This window comes from Zootoca vivipara, chromosome 15, assembly GCF_965207765.1.
Source record: "Zootoca vivipara chromosome 15, rZooViv2.hap1.1, whole genome shotgun sequence".
Taxonomy (NCBI): Eukaryota; Metazoa; Chordata; class Lepidosauria; order Squamata; family Lacertidae; genus Zootoca; species Zootoca vivipara.
In genome coordinates this window covers 18,869,112-18,891,792 of record NC_142598.1, presented here as the reverse complement: position 1 = coordinate 18,891,792, position 22,681 = coordinate 18,869,112, and the positions used below count along the sequence as shown (strand labels likewise).

The 22,681-nt window shown below is 42.1% G+C and overlaps 1 protein-coding gene across 6 annotated transcripts in view; it reads right to left on the bottom strand.

Annotated features, from left to right (window-relative positions):
* Positions 1-22,681, bottom strand: part of ZCCHC7 (zinc finger CCHC-type containing 7) — a 159,911-nt gene that overhangs the window by 21,308 nt on the left and 115,922 nt on the right. For 3 of the 6 annotated variants that reach the window (XM_088658496.1, XM_035140333.3, XM_088658497.1), the window contains exons 7-9: positions 17,595-17,690; positions 12,600-12,717; positions 10,859-11,685 (exon numbers count right to left, since the gene is read on the bottom strand). In XM_088658496.1, the coding sequence (XP_088514622.1) occupies positions 11,228-11,685; positions 12,600-12,717; positions 17,595-17,690 (672 nt within the window). In that variant the 3' untranslated portion in view covers positions 10,859-11,227. Of the gene's footprint in view, positions 1-6,553; positions 8,711-10,101; positions 10,826-10,858; positions 11,686-12,599; positions 12,718-17,594; positions 17,691-22,681 lie in introns of those variants that run through there. The other 3 variants (XR_015947211.1, XR_009556836.2, XR_009556835.2) reach the window with 3 other exon arrangements.

Sequence of the window (22,681 nt, the reverse complement as noted above, 5' to 3'; positions counted from 1 at the left end):
AATATTTCTTTGGGACCGTTTCCCCTGGAAGTTGACCAGATGGTGCAAGGGTTGTGTGTATCCCATTTATTTCAGTGACACTGTGGAGGGGGTGCCCCAAGTACCTTAGGCTTTTTTTGGTGTGTGTTTTGTTTTGGTGGCAATCGTCGGCATGTATTTCAGCGTCAAGTATGGCTGCGATTGGTTAGAAATAGCAAAATGCCCACCTACATCTGTAAATGACGTGGTCGCATGGCTATTTTGCATTCCTGAGTCTTCTTCAGAAGCAACGGTGCTCAATAGCGCCAGCTATCGAACATTTCTTTTAAGCTGCACTGTCTCCTATTTACAGCATTTTGTAACATATGACTATGAATTCTTTTACAAATAAATTAAATATAAAATTTACACATTTTGTTACTTATTTCAAAGACAATCCTGCACCAGGGAGATGTACAAGATTTACAGAAAAGGTAAAGGTAAAGGTCCAGTCCTTTAGGTGACAGTCCAGGCGTGAACAACTCTGGGGTTGCGGCGCTCATCTCGCTTTACTGGCCAAGGGAGCCGACGTTTGTCCGCAGTCAGTTTTTCCGGGTCATGTGGCCAGCATGACTAATCTGCTTCTGGCGAAACCAGATACATTGCCAAAAAAAATAATACAGGGGAGTCATAAAAATGATTGGTTCATTTTAACAATTTAAACCACCTAATGGGCCTGTTGACAAAAAAAGTCTTCAAACATGTCCTCTGAACAACTGACCTTCTTTTGGGACTACTATTCCATTTTTATTGTCCCCAGTTGGGTGATGAGTGCAGAAACACACCTCTGGGACTGGGCTTTAAGGAAGACCAAGAAGGGATGAAGATCAGTAACGCCTTCTGCTTAAGCCACCAGAATGAATTTAGTACCACTGCTTCCTACAGACTTCCTGCCCAGCTTACTACAGTCTTAAGTTTCTACAACTCTCTGCTGTCAAGGAAACTCATCCTGGAATGTCTTACAAGTTGGGGAAACGGAACAAGAACCAGTGTCCTAGATTTAAGTGCAGCAGAAATACTCCATTCATAGACTTGAGTTACTTACTACCTGTGACACTCAATTCCTGTGTGGTGGCTTTCATGGAGGGGGAAAACTGACTAAAATGCCATCTACTTTCCATAGGACACACACACACACACACACACACACACACACACAGAGAGAGAGAGAGAGAGAGAGAGAGAGAGAGAGAGAGAGAGAGAGAGAGAGAGAGAGAGAGGTGGTGGTGGTGATGGGTTCAGATTCCCAGATTTTTGTAGAAGACCCTCAGAACAAGAGTGGCAGCCATGTTTGTAGTGAGGCAAAACTCTACTGGCAGGTATGCATTTCTGTTCCCTAGACAGGTATGTCTCAGAAGGATTCTCACTTTCTCCCAAATAATTATTATGCATTAAAATGTATGATACATATTTAAATATGCATTTGGTAGTTCAAGTAAATACTTGGGTGAATATGCATGTTACAAAAATACATATTTAACTAATAGTGTAATTAATTGGGTAAACTACTTATTACTTAGGGGAGCAGAGCATCCTCAAAAGTGTTTTAATTACTGGAATCCAAATTGGAGGGGAGAAAAATGGGAGTGATCAGGATCTTTAAAACAATATCAAAATGTTCCAATTAAAAAAGGAAAGAAAAAGAAATGCCCCCTATTGCTCCAGCCCTTTGGAGTAATTCTAATTTAATAAATCTTGCAGTCCTAGATCAAATATGGAAAAAAGTTACATGCAAACTAATTCCATAGAAATATTTTATGGCCACAGCTTTTTGTGTGTGTGTGCACGCTAAATGACTTTGGCCCTTGCAAAGGAAGGCAATTCTTTCTGGATAGCTGTCAAAGTCATTTCCCTTGTAAATACTAACAGGAATCTTACAGGGCATTTTGTAATACCAAAGTGTTTACAATAGGGATGAAGGGCAAATTCATTTGGCCCACATTTTAAAGTGAACTGAGCTAATTTTTCAGTGCTGGACTTTTATGCAGGGTGGAATACAACCACTGATTGGATTATGCACACCTGCAAAAACCTTGCAGTTTTTGCTGTCACCTGATCATCTTGATCTGCTAAAAGAAAAGACACAGTAGCAATCGTTGAGCGACCTGACATGGACAATAATAGAGGGGCAGTCACTCCAGACTGCAGGGCCAATGGCCAGGGTTGATGGGAGTCGGAGCACAGCAAGCTCTGAAAGTGCCACAGGTTAGCTGCCTTCGCTCTTGTCTATGCCACCTTTATTGAAATTTGCCATTACTTTCCATTATTGAATACGCATACTTTTCAAAGCACTGGAGGTTATTTCTTGCGTCTATGTTCTGAATTCCTAATGCCCCTCGGTCTCAGGAAAAATAAATATCGGGCTTTATCTCTGCAGCTACATGTACTTAAACAGCCAGCGAGGCAGCCTTTAAAATGCTCCGTGAAGCTTGCTGCTTTCTAGCCAGCTCGACAACCCGTAAGTCAATTTGCATTGGATAATTATTTTCTATTAAGTGATAACAATCCTGTTCCATATGGAAATAATCTTGTCCAGAGGCCAAATAGTTTATCCAGAGGAGGAAACAAGTCTTCAGATTTGTGAAACAGTAGAACATTGTGTTGCTATTAGCAGCACTAGGAATAGTAGAGTGGGGAGGGAGGAAGTAATGGGGTAATGGGGGAGGGAGAGCAGTCTCAGGAAGACCACAGCACTATGAAAGGCACCACAGCAATGAACAGATCTTCGCTTGCCTTTTTCAAAGAGCTTGTGTGGTTTCATGGCTGAAATGTTGGAACAGGTTAAAAACTCCATTTCAGTTATGAAGCTCACTGGGTGATCTTGACCCAGATGTTACCTTTCAGATAGGATTACTAACTGGATGCCCTTTCGGTGTCATTGGACTACATCTCCCATCATTCCCAGCCAGCATGGCCAAAGGTGGGGAATTAAAGTGAGGAGAGAGCATAAGAATCTGTGCCACTACCCTGAGTTCCTCGGACACAGTGGCTGATAGAATAAAACACTTCAGTGACAATACTGCTACATTTCCGGTTTCAAAATCATGCTGACCAAGGTAACGGGTTACCCCTATCAGTTTAAAACAACATCCAAGAGTGCCTTAATACTTAAACAACTGGAAAGATGGAGTTTGATTAATTTTAAATGAACAGGCAGATGCCAAAGGACTAGGCAACACATTTTCCTCCATTGATTATTTCATTGTTTTCCATGTTGGGGTTGCATCCGTTATAATTATATCCCTCCTTAATGGTCAAATAAGCCTTCAGGGCTGCTCACAACCATAGCAACGAAACAATACCTCCGATTACCCAATATATGATTTCAATTCAAAGTAATGTAAACAAATACAGCACCCTAAAACACCTGAAAGTTAAAAGTCATATAACAGTTTTTGAGCTTGGTGCTACTCTTCTTCAGGCACAATCTTAAACTAAACAACAAAACAAAACAAAAACATCTAAAATTTAAGAAGGATATTGACAAGCTAGAACATGTGCAGTGGAGGGAGAGCAAGGTGATAAAGTGTCTGGAAACACTTATGAGGAAAGGTCGAGGGAGCTGGGGATGTTTAGCCTGGAAAAGAGGAGACTGAGAAGTGATATGATAGCCATCTTCAAATATCTAAAGGACTGTCGCGTACAAGGTGGAGCAAGCTTCTTTTCTCTTGGCTCCAGAGGCTAGGACCCAAAGCAATGGATTCAAGTTACAAGAAAGGAGATTCTTATACTCTTACAAACCAAAAGATCCAACAGAGGCGAAGCATAGGCCAAATTAAAGGCAAGGGAAACGTTTCAAGGGCAGTCATATTTATATAGTACCATTGATATATATGTGGTCCTTTACAGAGTAAAATCAGCAAAAATAAATTATATTTCAATCTGAATTATAAGGGGAGACGAAAAGGAATTGGGAGGCAAGAATCCTCTTATGGAATGGTAGTTCCTCTTAGAGATTAGGTGGTTTCAAAATAGGATTAGACAGATTTATGGAGGATGGATCCACCTTGATAACTAAATGGGGTCTTCTTCATGATCAGAGGTGTTATTTCTTTGAATATCATATTCTGGGGGCAAACTATAGGGAACAGTCATTGCTTTTATGCCTTGATGATAAGCATTCTCAAAGCACTTGGTTGAGCGATATAGAGGATTCTTCCATTTTATTTTTGTAACACTCACATATATTGGGCTGGGCAGAGTACAATTACAGTACAGTACTGGTGTAAGATCATTTAATGAGCACAGCTGCCACATTAAATGTGAAGTTGATTTATTTTTTAGCTTACTTGATTTCAGAAGGCTATTTCTGACCAGGATAGCAGTTTTGATGTAAGTGATTGATGCTTCCCTTTGTTAAATTAACTTACATTTTGAAATACATTGGGTTCAATCCTATTCATACTTAACATGTATGTAAACCATGTTGAATTTAATGGGGTATAATATGGGATCAGGTAGATTTTTTAAAAAATCCAACCCCAAACACCATAATTTAAATTACTCATTTGTAATAGAGATCTATGCTGGCATGTAGAGCAGATACTTTTCACAAAGGACAATTAGGCATACACAAATATATTCCTGGTTAAAATCTATCAATTTCCTTCACATTTGTCAGGAATTAATTTTTTCAGGCTATATAAACAAAACTTCCTTTTCAAATACAGTCAGCTCCCTCTACATATAAAAATTAAATTTGCTTTGATAATGAACTGAAGTGCTAATAATCATTTTTGCAATGCAAAAAGACTAATTATGGACTGTCACACAATACAGTGCCGATTCCTGCTGTTACTCGTTTTCCAAGGTACATTTACAGGGAGATTGTGAAATCTAGCAAAACACTTTAGATGGTGAGGTTCGTGCTTTGGGTTTCTTCACAGTAACAGCAGGAGGCAGAGATTTTTCTGTATCTTTGAGCAGAGACTCTCATTCCGAATGAAGAACAGGAGGACACCCAAGTTCAGGAAAAAGATTCACATTTGCTCTCATTCACCTTTCATCCCAGGTATATGAACAATGATATAACATGCACATTTGTTGTAAGAAACAGATTCAGGTGACACCAAACCAGCCCCTGGGTAGCTGTGGCTTTAGTAAGCAGCGATTATTTTGTGTTTTGGGCTGAAAGTACTTCCTTCTTGGCAAAACTACCACCTGATCTGCCCTGGGAAGTCACAGTGTTAATATTTACAGGACTACTGAGGAACTGATCAAACCACAACAATATGGTTATCAAGAGGCAATTCCACCACCACCCCAGAGGCCACAAATTCAGCTAAGCATATGTTTACCCTGCTTCCTACCCACTGCATACATACTCCAGGAAAAGCCTCCCAAGAAAGTAACAGAGATATTACTGTTGGCTTCACTGCCGTTTGCTGTCTGGCAGAGCAAAGACGAGGCTTTTTGGGATGCTCCCAGTACGTTTCCGAGCACAATTCAAAGTGTTGGTGCTGACCTTTAAAGCCCTAAACGGCCTCGGCCCAGTATACCTGAAGGAGCGCCTCCACCCCATCATTCAGCCTGGACACTGAGGTACAGCTCTGAGGGTCTTCTGGCAGTTCCCTCACTGCAAGAAGTGAGGTTACAGGGAACCAGGCAGAGGGCCTTCTTGGTAATGGCACCCGCCCTGTGGAACGCTCTCCCACCAAATGACAAGGAAATAAACTACTATCTGACTTTCAGAAGACATCTGAAGGCAACCCTGTTTAGGGACGTTTTTAGTGTTTGAAGTTTTATTCTGTTTTAGTGTTCTGTTGGGAGCTGCGCAGAGTGGCTGGGGAAGCCCAGCCAGATGGGTGGGGTATAAATAATAAATGATGATGATGATGATGATGATGCTCTGAGCGTCACTGCTGCTGTTTTTATTCTCTTCTGCCTTGTTAGTTTTTAGATTAATTTTACTGGATGACGTGGTTTTGTTTAGTTGCTACTGTGAGCAGTTTTGTTTATACCAGGTTCAATCCCAGTACCTGCAGGTAGGGCTGGGAAATACCCACTGTGAAATCTCAAAGAGCTACTGCCAGCCAGTGTCGACAATACTGAGCTAGATGGACCAATCGTATAAGGCAGCTTCCTATGTTCCTTAACGTACAGGCCAGCCATTTTGAATGGAATTTTCTCAAGTTTTTAATTAGTTTTCCTGAAGTCAATTTAATTTCTCTCTCTTAAGGTCCACACATTTCTATTCTTTTAAAAGCTTGGTTGTTACTTCGTTCTTTTGTTAAAAGTAATTCATTAAAGTAAAAAATTAAAAGGCAAAATGAAAATCCACAGTGCATAGAAAATCCAGCTGGAGTTCAAAAGAACCTCTTAAGACGTATGCTGCTCAGCAAGTGGTGAATTTGCCATACACTATGGCTCCTGAAGCTTAGAATCTGTGTAAGCCCTAAACAACAGGATAAAAAAAATGTATTTTTAGGTAAGCGTCACCTCTTTTATGGAATGATTAGGAAGTCAAATTATGGGAGATTCAGCACCTCAAAGACCAGAGTCCTAATTAACATTGCCTTTTTAAAAGTTTTTTTTTAAGTATGCTTGTTGAGATTGCAAGTCAAAACAGCTTATAACAGCCCACATAGCTTTCATGGTTAATTGACTTATAGCTGGATTTAAACAAATAATTTTGAATGGTCTGGATTTGATGGCTGAGGGCCTCCTCTTTGGGTCCTTCAGTTCTGCACATTAAGAACTTCTTGAACTTCCTGAAGAAAAACAAGGTAGAGAGGAGCACTGTTCTGACATAACACCAGGCCTGAACTATGTGCTACCGCTCATGAGCGGACGGTATGTGGCAAATTGTGTATGTGCCTTTAAGAGAAGGGTGTGCAAAGGAAGATCAGTAGGTGTTCAGTGTTACCTGAGAACTGATCCTGAAGGAATCTTAAGCATAAAGCAGACAAAGGATGGACATTCATGAAAATGGCTCCATGTATAAAACTGTAGTTGTTGTGCCATCACCTTAGATTGTGGAAGAAGCAAAGCACTGTTTCCAGATGGCAGGAAGATGAAAGGAAGGGGTGCTTCTTATTCAATAGACTTTCTTGCACCCTTTTCCCTTCCATTAGCTGCCATCTCCAGCACTTTCCTATCTGAGGGACTGGAGCATCCTCAGCTCCTTATTGGGACCTGGCAGGGCTGGAATGCAGACACTGTTGGGAAGGGGAACTTGCATTTGCTTTCCATAAATAAAGTTTCTTTTGGCAACCAGGTTTCTGAGCCTGGCTTCGTATCTTGGTTAGTAATCTGAGATTAAACTAGTTTCCTGGTCTGGATGTCAGAGGAGACTGGCTTAAACAAACCATGATAGAAGTGTCAAACGGACAGAGGTGAAAGAGGCACAGGCATGGCATTCATTCTCAGTTTAATAAACTATGGTATATTAAACCAAGATTGTTATATCTAAAGTGGCCCAAAGTGTCAGCCTAGCCTTAACAATTCAGTAACAATTTATTGCCTTCTCCCATCACTATCTGATGCAAAATAAATTATGTAAAATAACCCAAAATATGCAGATTCAATGTGCATAATTTTGACATGTCAGAGTTTGTTTTTCTGTGCAACAGGGCCTTTTTTTCAGAATGCCATACCTCACCATCTTTGAACATGTCATTTACCGGTACTCTCTCCCATTCTGCATTTCTGAGTTAAGTTTGGGAAACCAAATTACCCAAAATTAGATGAATCATGAAAATATGCTGAACTTTCACCAGCAACAGAGTTTGCAGGAGACAGCTTCTTCTCCTTCTTGTGGAATTTAGACCATTGTGGCATGGATTTATTTATTTTTTAACCTTGCTTTTCGTCAACCCTGATCATATTGAAATGTTAACCCAGATACAGGGTGCCTTTGTCATTTCTGTTGTATGTGCATTGTAGTATTAAACTTCAGCAGCTTTGAAAGTAAGTGTTTCGACTCCTTAGCATTTCTTGCCTCCTTGTCAATTCAATTCCTCAGAATTCACATTCTGCTACAAGCAGAAGATAAGCAGACTTCAGAAACTGCTGCATGTTTTTCCCCTCTTACAGAACTATCCACCTGAAGCCCACAGCAAATAATTAACCAAGTGTATTCTTGCCACTTGTTCATGCCTTGAACAATTCCCCACCCAAACCACTGCAGAACCAGATCATTCCTGCTTCCCAACTCCTCTTGTTAAACGGAAGCCCCTTATTTATTCTTACAATGGAGAGTCCCTCGTGATACTTTGCCAGTGCACAGTCAACTGCAACCTTGAGACATCTTCCTCTCCGGGGATAAGAATGTTATTCAGTCCCAGGCAACTTCAGGGTAAAGACTAAGAGTTATTTAAAAAGAAACAAAACCCAACACATGGGGATGACATATAGCTTTGAAGAGATAAAATAGGAACTGGTAATGTATACTGACCCAAAATAAACATGTAGAGGACAGACATGTCATTGAACATAATTGTGCAGGATACTCATACAGTTTAAATATTGCCTAAATGTTGCAGTTTATCATCCTACCTTGCTTAGATTATTGCTATATACTGACATGTTTGTTCTTCTTTACTGTTCTGAAAGTTGCTTCTCATCTAATTTTTCGAGGCAGCCAATATGATGTCATCTAGCTCCACAATTTGTCTCTTATTTATGGGCTCCAAGTTGTTAAGCTGTTTTTCGACTCTGCCTCCTCACTCCTGTAACTTGCACGCATGGTGTTCTGCATAATCACAATTACATTTATATATCAATTTCTACAACCTCACAGACTGGGTAGACCATCCCATTAGAATGTCTAGGCACCAGAACAGAACTTGCCTAATAAGATTATATTGTGGTAGGTTTATATTCATATTCATTTTCAACCAACAAGATCAAGTTGCTGGAGAAATTCCTGTATGAAGATATGAAGCTTGGAGCTTTTTTGGTTTAGGGAAAAAATGGTATGTAAGGGAGGGGGAGGATGAAATAGAAGCTATAAAATTATGCATGGTGCTGAGACAGTGGAAAGAAAGAAGTTTTGAACGTACTCCTATAATTGAAGCCACGGTCATCCAATGAATGCTGGAAGACTCAGGACAGACAAAAGGAAATTCCACCTAAACATTAGGAAGAACTTCCTGACAGTAAGAGCTGTTCGGCAGTGGAATTTGCTACCAAGGAGTGTGGTGAAGTCTCCTTCTTTGGAGGTCTTTAAGCAGAGGCTTGACAGGCATATGTCAAGAATGCTTTGATGGTGTTTCCTGCTTGGCAGGGGGTTGGACTGGATGGCCCTTGTGGTCTCTTCCAACTCTATGATTCTATGAAATACTTCTTAGAAAGCACATAGCTAGAACTATGGAAAATCTAGTGATGGCCATCAATCTGGTTGATTTGGAAACAGGATTAAACAAATTCATGGAGGCTAAGGCCAAAAAATGGCCAGTATAGGAGTATAAGAGGCCATAGGCTTCTGAGTGTCAGTTGCTGGGGTCCCTAAGCAGAAGAGAGGTATATCCATCATGCCTCACTTATGGGCTCCCATAGCCAACTGGCTAGCCATATTGATCAAGCAGGATTCTGCTTATGTTAAATGCTTAGGCTCCACTGCAATTGTGCACTGCCCTCCACTGATGGATCTTTCATTCAGCAGAGCAGGAAGGGGTGGGAGAGGAACAGAAGAGTTGGGGTTCCCCCCCCATACAAAAGCTTTCTCTCTCATTCAGAGTCCCCTGTGCCTCTTTCCACACTGTTAAAGGTTCCTCCAACCCTGTGAAGGAGGTTGAGGGAGGGGGCTGGAGAGGAAAGGAGAATTCAGTGAAAAATCTATCCCCCCCTTTCAACTCACAGAAACCTTAGCTGAATCAAAGAGCATTCTGTCAGGGGAGGGAGGGATATAATTGGATACAGCTCTTACTAGAAAAGTGGTTTATCATGACAATAAGGTTTCAGTGCTATTGTATAGTACCAAGGCTACCTTTTCCAACATGGAGATTAATGTCAGGCTCAGAAAAAAGAGTGTGTGAAACAGCCCAAAATCCTTGAGTTAGCGCTAACATGGGTTGGCAGTATTAATGTTAAGACAGTATAAGTGTAATTTTAAGGAAACAAGGAAGGCACTAAAAATGTTGTTTTCCTGATTGAATACTGCATTTTATTCCTACCTTAAAATTTTAACTGTAATTCAGTTAAAGTACAAAAATTCCTAATTTTAAAGCAACTGAATTATATGTCAATTTATTTCTGAGAACAGGTAAACTTCTTACACAATCATTATCTTTATAACTTGAACAGCTATCTCTATGAAGATTTAACTATTTAAATTGGGGTTTTTAAAAATAAAAAATAATACTTTAATTTCTTTGTTGGCACGTTAAATATATTAGGAGACAACCATGAAGTCACTTACTAGTAATCCCCTTGAAATTCAGCAGGAGAGCACCTGAGAGGCTGAGATTTCAGAATTGAAGCCTTCCTACATAAAAGACTAGCTCTTACAACCAGACTTGCCAGTCCAACTTGTGGTGATGCATCTATGACAAGTTAAAGACACTTCAGCATATTCCTCAAGGCAGAAAAATGCACAAGAAGGCGACATCATGGATCAACTCTGGGATTGAAATAAATTAGGATGTAGATGAGAACTCTCTTCAGTCTTGTTTCCTAGACCCGTTTCACACATCCTACAGAAGCACCAAGAGAAACAGCACGAAGTGACTCCTACTGTCAGGTCTTATGTAATTCTGTTCCCATTTCGGTCAAGCATGTGAAGCAGCTTTAAGTCAATTTGTTCAATATCCATGCCCTCTGTGAACTGTTCAATATCCATGCCTTCTGCAAAGTTCTTCTCTAAAGCCTGCATGCAAATACATCACGTGTTAAAGAGAAGTGCTTTAACGAACAGCAAGATTTATTTTTTTAAGAGAGAAAAAAAGACTGTATGCAACACAGTGGGCCAATCCTCATTTTGCTTTGACTCTGTAGCACAACCCCTTACCCCCCCCCCCATGTTCAATCCAAATACAGAAGTTGTAGAAAACAAGTACAATGTAAAATCTTGTATACATTAATCATTTTTTGTCACAAACCAAATGAAATGGTACAGGCAAACTCACTGGATTTTGTTTTAGGTTTTTTCGTATCCCAGCCTGCACTTACGGATGGTTTTATGTTCCACATTGGAATGGGGTGTGGGTGGGTGATGGTGTGAAAGCTGTCTCAAGCTTAGCCCCCAACCCCACATCCATTCCCCCTTCTGTCACAATTTGGGTTTCTGTTTTGATTTCTTCTTCCTCTGTTTTATCAGGAATAAACTCTCATCCCTGGGAGAGCTACCACTTGTGTAGTTTCTCCGTTTCTTCTTCTTCCTCTTTTTTGCTCTCTCCAGAGAACCCTGAAGGATTTCTGCTTTGCCTCCATTTGCTGGGAGGCCAAAGGTGCCATGTGCCCTGGTTTTCCTGCTCTTTTTAAGAGCATCCCTGTTACCACCTCTGGGAAAGTCCTCTTCCATGTTATAGTTACTCTGGACCACCTTATCCTTCCTTCCTTTGAGTATGTTGGCCTGGGACATTTTCTTCAGCTTTTTATGATGCTTATCTCCTCTCTTGTCATGGTCCTTTAATGTTTTCTTCTTCTTTTTATGGCCGGGCAGTTTCTGGCCATTGTCTATGCGTGGTCTCTTCAGAGCCTTTGGCACAAGGCCTGCATCCTGAAGTTCTGTAAAAACCAAGACACTTGATGATACTTGAGGTCAAATGATTGATACACACACACACACACACACACACACACAATCTACTACTGTTTATAATTTGAAGTCTTTGTAGGGCACCCTGCATGCAAAGTAATTAAGCAGTTTGATGAAATATGGATACTCATCCATTTTTTAGGTCAGCTGCAGCCAGAAACTATGAGCAATGTTAAAAATCTTTTACAGATGTATCAGTGAGTTCATGCCGATCCTAAGTCCCCCAAGCTTTATAACTGTTAATAATAATAACAACAATAGTAATAATATTTTTTTTATACCCCGCCCATCTGGCTGGGTTTCCCCAGCCACTCTGGGCGGCTTCCAACAAGACATTAAAATACAATGATCTATTAAACATTAAAAGCTTCCCTAAACAGGGCTGTCTTCAGATGTCTCCTAAAAACCTCAAATAGGAAATGTAATGGCAACAGTTGCCAATATTGCCCAGTAAAGTAGTTGGAAGTTATAGACAGGTTTCAAAATGCAAACTCTGCATTTCAGTGTTTTGGGAATAAAAAGCCACAAATTTGAGCACCAGTTGAAGAATTCAGAACATTTCATCTAAATGTAGCAGCTCAAACATATTGTACAATGAAGCTAAAAAAGAACCCAAATTTTTCAGTATAGATCAAATGTGGCTTGAGTGCTCAGTAAATCACCCCATAACTGTAAAATATTTCTCCTCTTTGTTTATGTACTCTGAAGCCTGAATTTCAGGCAGGTCTGTTGTTCTTTCATCCTGGTTCTGAAATATCCCCACTTCTACTCCTTTAAATTATCCAGATTAAGTCAAGAAGCAGCAAACCTAACAGCAGCCATGGTTAAAAAAGGAACAAAACAAAAATGTGGACTTAGAAAGCTCAACAAATTTATATCATACCTTGCACTTTTTTCTTTACTCTCTGATGACGCCTCTTGATATCATATCTGCTATCATAGTAATAGATGAAGGGGGAAGTAGGAAATGTCCCTCCAAACATCCGCCTCTCTGAACATTCCTGCAAGTAATATTTTAATGGCAACTTTTAGGCATATTTTCTTTTTCTCCTAGATTCAGTAATTCAAACCCTATCCAGGAAAACAAGCCAAATGAACTGACATCAGTTGGTTTTGCTGACTTGGGGGTGAAGAGATGGTTGATAACTGACTTTAGCTAATAGGTGGCTGGTCTACAAGAGAAATACATTTCTATGTTTCTGTTTGAGTATCATCACCAACTAACTGTAAGGGTAATATCTGGTGCATAATTTGGAGGAGGTGAACTTGGACAGTAAATTTTTTTTTAAAAGAGCATCTTAATTTATAGGACTATCCTATCCTGACGTTCTGATATCAAAAAACACACAAACAATTCACATTCAAAACAAACCACAGTGGTACCTTGGAACTCGAACGGCTCCGTTCTCAAATGTTTCGGCTGCCGAAACTGAAAACCCAGAAGTGCTCCAGTTTTCCACGTTCCTTGGAACACAAACATCCAACGCGGCTTCCACTGCGCAAAAATCTAGCTGTCGGCCAATCGGAGGCTGCGCCTCGGAACTCGAATGTTTCAGAAGTCGAACGGTCTTCCAGAACTGATTACATTTGAGTTCCAAGGTACCACTGTATTATAAAATAATTGATAGACAGGAGAGCTGATACCTGAGCCTGAGGTCAGGTTTGACTTCAAAACTACCTGTAACCACTGCAGGGGTTGAGAACCAAATTCAGTGGTCTGCCCCCAAAGGCTGATGGGAGCCAGAAAAAATTCTGGAATCCTTGAAGAAATAGCCTGCAGCCTTAGCTACTTGGAAGTCTGAGGCCAACCACCTGTTCTCTAGCTTCTTGCAGAGAAAGGCAACTGGCATGAATGTTGAGAGAACTGAGGCAAGTGGAGTGCCTCCCATCACCAGGTGTTTCAAATGTCTGGGGTTGGAGGAAAAAGAACATGCAGACCAAGTTGGATGAATATATCTCCCTCTTCATGCTGAATACTCTATGCTTCTCCCTGATAGGTCACCATCAATAAGCAAAGGGCATTTAAAATTTTAATACTGTATTTTAATCTGTATTTTAATTAATTGCTTTTTATGTTTTATTGTAATTTTATTGGTGTGAGCCGCATTTGAGAGCTTAAAAAAAAATCTGTTGGTAGGAAATTTACAGCTGGGTGTTTCTGAAAAGAAAGAATTGCCAGTGACTTTCCATCTGTTTGTACCACATGTTTTCCAAGACCCCTTTCTCCCCTGAATACTTTCAGATAAGGCTACGTGAAGAAGCATGTTTAATCTCTGGTGGCTGTGGAACACGCTCCCCCCTCTCCCAGTGTCTTCTTGGAGATGTTGCACAAAGTCTAAAACTTATGCCACAGACAGATGGCCTTTGCGCCCCTCAATACGTTGACAGTAAAGCCCTAGTGGGTGAAAAAAGCACAAGCCTCCAGAAGCAAGAACTCCTGCTTTTTTTTTCTTTTAAAAAATAATAAATCACTGCATTGAACAACCATCTCAATAGTGTATGACGCGCACTTTCTCAGACCTCTCTCTTTCAGGTAAGCTGCCACACACTTTGTACTGTTAAATACTCTGGAGGATGCTCCTTAGCACCACAGCCAACACACAGAGGACTGAAAGCTCAGCCTGTTACCAACACACCTGAGGAGCGTTCTATCTGACTGACAGCTTGGAATGTGAATGCAAGGCACATCTACAAATCCTTTACTTTCTATAACCTAGCAGTAGTGGGCACAAACTCCGAATTGCTACAAGAGGCCCTTTGCAATTTAGGTAATGTTGGGGTGGCTCTTTCAATTTATAGTCTTGCTGTTTCTGAGTATATCTTTGAAATGTTCCAGAAATGTTAACTCTTCTCAACAACTGTCTCTGGCTTGTCCCTTTAACCCTCTAGTTGCTTTTCAAAGAGGAACACTCCTATTCTCTGCCCAGATTGCTCAGATCTCAGTTCTGAAGAGAAAATGTTGAGCCTTTCTACAGAAACAGATAGGAAACTCATTAGAATTCCCCACCAGACACCTCACCCCCTTATGGTTTGAGTTGGGGCAGAGGGAACTGACAGATAACCTCAAAGTTGAGAAAGGTCTGAAGGAACATGTATTCCATCAACACAGGAAGAACACACTGGATTTCCAGATAACCACCACCTGCCATCCCACATGAGTGATTACATTACACAAATCCATACGGTAGCTCCATTCCTTGACCTAAAATCCTGGCATTTCAGGGCTGGAAGACAAGAGGGAAGGGGGTACTGTGCCATCTGTAGTGGATCTTGAGTTTATTTGCCACAGTCCTGAGTGATGAACACAACCTCCCCAAACCTTGATTAAAATTCTTTGCACTGGCTGATAGACTGTGGGGAAAGGGACATAACCAGAGCCATCAAAGCAGGAAACCAGAAACCAATTTTATCAAATCCACTCAGCTTGCCAAGCATTACAGGAGGCTAGTGAAAAAAAATGTGTGCCAAAGGAACCAAAGGGGAAAAAATGGAGCACCTGTACCGTGTTTCCCCTTTTTTAAGACACCGTCTTATAACTCCCCCCCCCCCGAAAAAAACCACAGGGTGTCTTATTTTTGGTGGGGTGTATTACCTGTATTTTTTTTATTACCGGTACGGTTTTTATTACGGTATGATCTGCCCGACTTCATTCTGCATCCCTCCACACTGCCCACTATTGCCCTGGGGTCAACTCACAAACCCCCAGCTTCTCTTCTGCCTGGAGAGAGGGCTTCATCCAGGAGTCTTTTCCAATGGTCCACGCTGCAGCCGCTAGTTCTGGGCAGCAGGGAGGCAGGCCTCCTCACCCGGGCCGGGTGGAGGCCACTGGCTCAGGCGTTCCGCCCGGCCCAGCAGGGCGCTCCAAGTGCTCGGCGCTGCGGAGCGCTCAGCGCGCTCCATGCTGCAGCCGCCAGTTCCGGGCGGCGGGGAGGCAGGCCTCCTCGACTGGGCCAGGTGGAGGCCGCTGGCCCAGGCGCTCCGCCCGGCCCGGCGCTCCAAGCGTTTGGCGCTGCGGAGCACTCGGCGCGCTCCACGCTGCAGCCGCCTGAGGGAAAAGAAGTTCGTGGGCGGTGGCGTCTCCTCAGGGGCTGCCGGCTGGGAGGCAGTTCCGGGCTCGCTCCTTCCTGGATACGGAGCCCAAACTCCGAGGAGGCGGAGAAAGCGACCCACCCCTGGCCGCCTGTTCCTCCGCGTTCGCTGCGGCTCCTTGCGCCTTCCCGGGGCCAAGGCGCCCAGCGGAAGAGAGGGAGAGGGAGAGAGGAGGCGGAGAGCAAGGAGCTTCCTTCCCTTCTCGCCCGCCTTTTTGACTGTCCCACCCCCGGGCAACCGGCTACCTCTGTTTGCCTCATCCGCTGCACACCCTTTCCCTGCTGCGCGCCCTGGCTGGAGGAACGTGGGCAGCAGGCTGGGGAAGAAGGGGCAGTTGAGGGAGGGGAGAGCGGCGGCGGGGCAGCTGGGGGTGACTGAGGGGAGAGAGCCCTGGTTTGGGCAGGGCGGCGGCCGGTGGGGCGCTTTTCCTTCGCGAGGTGGACGCTTCAAACAGTGTTTTTAAACGCCATTTTCCCTCCTCAGGGCTGACTTTGCTGCATTCCTCCTAGGCGCGCGCTACAGCTGAGCCAGGAACAGCTGATTCCCGCGCTCCAGCTGATCAGCACCTCCATGTTCTGCTTCCTTGCTTTGCCCGCGCCTGGGCGCTCCGAGTGCTCGCCGCTGCTGAGCGCTCCGTGCTGCAGCAGCCAGTATCAGGCCCCAAGCTGGCAGACATGGAGGTATGTCTTATTTTCAGGGTATGTCTTATATTTCTCAAATGCTTAAAATTGCTGCCCTGGCTTACTTTATGACTACGCCTTAAAATAGGGGAAACACAGTAGCCAGATATTAGGATGAGGGCTCAGGGTGCACAGGCTATAGAGCCTGCTCCTGGGACTTAAGTTTTTCCTGCTCCTTATGCAATCGTTTGGCAGAAGACCTACCACTGAGGGGTTGCAGAGCAGTACTGACAGATTCCTTGATATCTGTGGAAATAAACCCTTTAAACCACAGAAAATGGGCAACTCACTGGGAACTCACTTCTTCCCAGACCACAGCTTTGTCCACCCACCCTAGATGGCAAACTCTATCCATGCAAGGTCACCCCTACTTATTCTTCCCAGCAACAGGGTGTTTGCACATCATACTAAAGTGTGGTTTAGCAAATTTTGGACACGCACAACTATTCTGATGTCGCTGCACATACATTCATCCTCAGAAATAACAGGGGGGGGGGAGTGAAACAAATGCCTTTCTCTCCAGAGTTGATCACATTTTCCTGTGGGTAAGATCAGATGTTATTTATAAAATACAGTACGGTAAGTAGACTCACAACTTGCACAGGAGTTACGTTCCAGGGAATTGCGCATAAAGCCAAAATTGCATATAGTGTAGTCAGAACCACTCCAGAACCACTCCTGGTGACTGTCCCTACTTTTCTGAAGTCGGTGGGCCTTGTGAGGTTTTGGAAGTTCTCGTGGGAGCCTCCCAGACTCCACACAAGAGCTTCCTGGAACCCAGTAAGCAAGGCGGAGAACTTAAAAGTTCTTTCTGCAGCAGGAAAACCCAGTGCAGAAAGCACTTTTAAGCTTTCCACCGTATGTGCATTAAATTTGTGCAATTGCAACTGGCTGGCCGCCAAGTGCATAAAGCTGGGTTGTGCAAGCCAATGCAATGCACCCTTGCTGAGTTGACTGTATGCCTAAGGCCTTATTCTGTGTTGAAATTTCCAACTAGCCTAGCTATTCTGAGTGGCCGAAGTCTCCAAACTGTTGAGTAGGGGTATGTGATCAATACTTTCTTCTTAGCAGAATAATCAGAAGCAAAGTTAGACCCTGCTAGGACTTACATATCCATAATGGCCTTTCTCTGCACAGTTGTAACAGTACACGGAAGCAGAATGCTCAACATGTGTTTCAGCCTGCTTCAGTGGTCCCGGCCTGGTCTGCAACAGAAAAAAATAGAAAGAATTACACATAGCAAGATACCAAATACAACTAATTAAAATAAATTAGCAACACATATCTACAATCTAATCAATAACAGTACAATTAGACAATTAGAGAACTTAATTATTGGGTGTCAATTAGAGATGTCACCCAATTCTAGATTTTGAATTGACCTTATTTATCAGCTAAGGCTGCATTTCCATACACACTTATCTGGAAGCTGGACTAATTGTATGTTCATGGGGTCTTAGCCTAGGTGTAAATTCTGCTAAAAGTGCATGAAGTTCTAAGATCTGTCTTGATGCATTTTTTTTAACAGCACAATCTTTAAAATGGGGACTACATTGGCTCTCCTTGTGCAAGGCAACTTCTGATTTCTTAAAATAATGCTTGGGGTAACACAATATTAACTTACTGAAAAGAAAAATCATCTGTCTTCTATTTTATGAAATAAACATATATCACCGAACCTATTCATCAGCATGATATATAGGTGTGTACCCCCCCCCCAATTCTCTTAGCCACTCTTAAAATAATTGTATGGAATATTTAAAAAGGGTAAATAAACCTACATCTGTAGATTTGTGGTACATCTACAATTTTATAATTCTATGTTCTATTGAGTGCAAATAGCAGAGAGATTAAAAAAATTGCTGCTTATCAATGTTTCTGTTCCAGAGCTGCTTATTTTAGTAAATTGGTAATAATGATCGGAAATACTTCCAACCAATATTATCTTGCTCCCCAATGTATAGAAAGTATAGCAACATTTTTTTTTCCATTGGGACATGACTGTACACCAACAACTGGAAGTAGGAACAATGGGAGCCTGCTTTTCTGTTCTATAAATCTTGCAAAAATCCTTAAGGAGTTTTGGATGCATGAAGAATGTGTGTTCATGCGACATCAAAAGATGTCTGCAGGGCACCTCCTTTTGTTTATGTAATAGAAAAGGTCAGATTTAAGGAGACAAATTAAATTGAATACTTGCTATTCAGATTAACTATGCATATCTCCCTACAGCTGTCCAAAAGGCAAAGGAGAGGGGGGGGGAAAGAAAAGAAACCCAATATGTTGTCAAGCTCACTATATTCTCATTATTTCAGATTTTAAAAAGCATTTAAGGCCTCTGATCCAATAGGTACAAAATGAAGTATTCATGATAGTAGCTGCTCTGTGTTATAGGATTTTTTGTTACAAACATTTAAATAATCTATATTTTGTAGGGTGATATCTTGAAGATTACTTCACTATCAATATATAGAAGTAATAACCCAGTAGATAGCATTACCTATGAAAGGTCCATCCCATCTGCTATTCTTGCTGAAAGCTTTTCATGCACCAGTAAACTCAGTAAATATCAGAAGATAAAGCATAAGCCTACCACGCCACGGATTTACTCCTAATGTCTCCTCAAAGTGCAGCCCCGATGCAACGATTACAAATGATTTTCTTCTAATGTCATTTTACATAACCCTTTTTTCTGCATGAGTAGTTAGTGTGGAATGAGTGAATGAATGAATGAATGAATGCCATTAAAACAGTTAATCATTATCTGGGACACTGGCCTTCCTCCCTTCTCTACAAGGAATCTCCATGACAAAGGCCAAGAGATCAAAATGCCAGGGCTGCCTCCACCGCCTATTTCTGACAGTAATTTTTTATGCAAATGGAACTGCTGGGCAGCTCTTTCTGTGACCTTGAGATGCCCTTATCTTAAACTGACTTTGATCCAATGAGGTCCTGCTTTTATGAAGCTCATTACTTCTTAAGATAGGCATCTGACATAATTTCACTAATTAAAAGGAATTGCCTATTCACATTCCCCCCTGTTCTATCTTCCAAATACACACGTACACAAGAAAAAAACAGCATGACATGAAATGAACACTAATTTCTTTTCATTAAAATGTGACTTGGGAGAAATTTGCTCAAGAATGATGCTAAAAATTATTTATTATATTTACACCCTGCTCTTGTGAGTCACTCTCAAACAGTCTCCTATCCAGATTTCCCATACCCACTTAGCTGCAGATTCAAGTACTCCCACAACATTCAGTGAAAGCACACTACAATATTCCCACAGCTGACCATGCAGTATGAGATTTGAACAACACTTTTGGCCAGAATCCAAAAAGCTCCTTTAGTCAGAGCCAAGACTCCAATGACCTGGATTGCACTTATGACTTTTTCCCACTTAACCATCACCTCCTGTGTCACACTGCAAACTGTTTTTGAAATTATCTGGAATTCAGAAAGCAGGTTGGTATGAGGGACAGGTGTACTACTGCCAGGGTGAGGGGAAAGAGATGCGAAATCATCCACAGGACACATGAAGACAGTCCACATTTTTCTACCTTCTCCACAAGAATATAATGGCCTTACTGAACGCAAGATACACTACATCCAGGGCATTCCCCTGATCCACCAAGTTTGCAGCTTGTTTTCTCCTTGACTATTTCTCTATTGCTCCATTGCTCTATTTCTCCTTGATATCTGCAGGTGAGGCAGCGGAAGTGCTGGACCAGTGTCCTGCCTGGGGAATGGACTGGATGAGAGCCAACAAACTGAAACTCAATCCAGATAAGACTGAGACACTGTTAGTGGGTAGTTCCCTAGACAGGGTGGGTGGGAGATTGCCTGCTCTTGATGGGGTTACATTTCCTCTGAAGGAGCAGATTTGTAGCTTGGGGGTACTCCTGGAACCTTTGCTGTTGCTCAAGACTCAGGTGGCCTCAGTGGCGCAGAGTGCCTTCCATCAGCTTCAGCTGGTTGCTCAGCTGTACCCCTATCTGGACAGGAAAAACCTAACTACTGTTGTCTATGCTCTGGTAACCTCAAGGTTAGATTACTGCAATGAGTTATATGTAGGGCTGCCTCTGAAGACAGTTCGGAAACTCCAGTTAGTGTAGAATTCAGTGGCCAGGTTGCTCACCGGAGCAAGACGGTTTGAGTATATTACACCAATTCTGGTCTGACTGCACTGGCTACCAATTAGTTTCTGGGCCCAATTCAAAGTGCTGGTTTTGACCTATAAAGCCTTAAACGGCTCAGGACCGCAAAAGCTCAAGGACTGCCTCTTTCCATATGAACCTGCCCGGACTATGAGATCATCTTCTGAAGCCCTCCTTTGTGTGCCTCCTCCTCGAGAGGTCCAGAGGGTGGCAACACGAGAACGAGCCTTCTCTGCAGTGGCTCCCCATCTGTGGAATGCTCTCCCCGGGGAAGTTTGCTGGGGGTCTTCATTATTACACCTTTAGGCGCCAGGCAAAAACATTCCTTTTTAACCAGGCCTTTGGTTGTTTTGATTGACATCCTATATCCTTTTTAAAATGGTTTTTTTTGGAGGGTGAGTGGGTATTGGCTTGTTTTTATTTTGATTATGTAGTTTTATATTTTGATTTTATTCTGTGAACCACCCTGAGACCTCTGGGTATAGGGCAGTATATAAATCCAAAAAATATAATAATAAATAATAATAAACCTAAAACCTCATAAAATCCAATCTTATGCAGCAGAGAAATGTTTAATAGCAAGATTGTGAAAAAAGAATAAAACACAAAAAGTGGCAATTGCTTACTAATCTTCCAAGATCTCCTGAATCTGAGGTTACAGTCTTGTGACATTAATCAGTTTATACCAGCTATCATTCTGCTGGTATAAAAGGGTCACCTGGCATCACTGTGAGTCAGGTGATGGAAATGTTAAGGGCAGGGAGATAATAATATTATCCATCCACCAGATCCAGTTGCTTATCTCTGCTCTACATAAAAATGTCAGTGAAAGCATTTGCACTTGTGCCATGTGACTCCCCCTCTCCCGCCCTGTGCCCTCTCCAAATCTGCTGTGGACAGTTGGTGGAACCCCCAGAACAGATTTAAGGGTCATGCAGAGGGAAGCCCTGTAGCGCAAGAGGGAATCCTTGTACTGATAGGAGGCTTACTTAATGCTACAGTATATTATTGGATACAGTCCATAAGCCCAAACTTGGGCTTTGTTTGCATCATAATTTTTGCTATGGATTTTTGCTTATCTTAGCCAACAAATATGCATCTGAACTACACCATCCTTTTACTGGAACAATCTTGAAATCTATGTAATGTTAAGATATGAGGTTAAGTGTTTTCAAAAGAAAACATTTCTCCACTGCAGCTATCAGCCTGTAATCTGGACAGAAATCTCACAAGTGGGACATAGTGAACGTCGCCTACATACAGAACTGCTCAAACTTCCTTTCCTACTTGGGCTTCTTTCTTGTCCCATCTCCCTGGTTTCAAAGGTGAGGCCTGTGGGTTATTATTTCCCCTCTCTAGATTGTGTTTTGGAAAATTTCAGAAATTCATTACATGAATCCAAAAAAATTTCCAGGAACAGAAAACTTTATGTAGTTTCCTTTTTGTTGGGGAGGGGAAAGTAGTTCACTTCAGGGTAAAACTCCCACTGTCACAGGCAGAGCCATAATTTCCTTCAGACAAGAAGCTGGACAATTCTCTCTCTCCCTAATTAAGCCTAAGGCTAAACTTTAAAATACAATTATTCATGACTTGTAATGATTATAACAGTTAAACAAAACAAAAAACAAAAAAGGAAAAGTTTGAATTCTCTGGTTTGGGTCCTACCCTCCGAAGAACCATAAAAAAATCTTACTCCGTTTTCCATGTGACAGTCCTACAAATATTTGAAGATGGCTATCCTATCACCTCTCAGTCTTCTCTTCTCCAGGCTAAACATACCCAACTCCCTCAATCGTGCCTCATAAGGCTTTGTTTCCAGTTGGAATCTGAACAAGAATACTCTGGCATTATCTTCAGTACGAGAATCTTCACCCCAAAGTAAACTTGCTCTTCCCTACCACAGAAATAGGGGGGCCCAGGTGGCGCTGTGGGTTAAACCACAGAGTCTAGGGCTTGCTGATCAGAAGGTCAGCGGTTCGAATCCCTGCAATGGGGCGAGCTCCCGTTGCTCGGTCCCAGCTCCTGCCCACCTA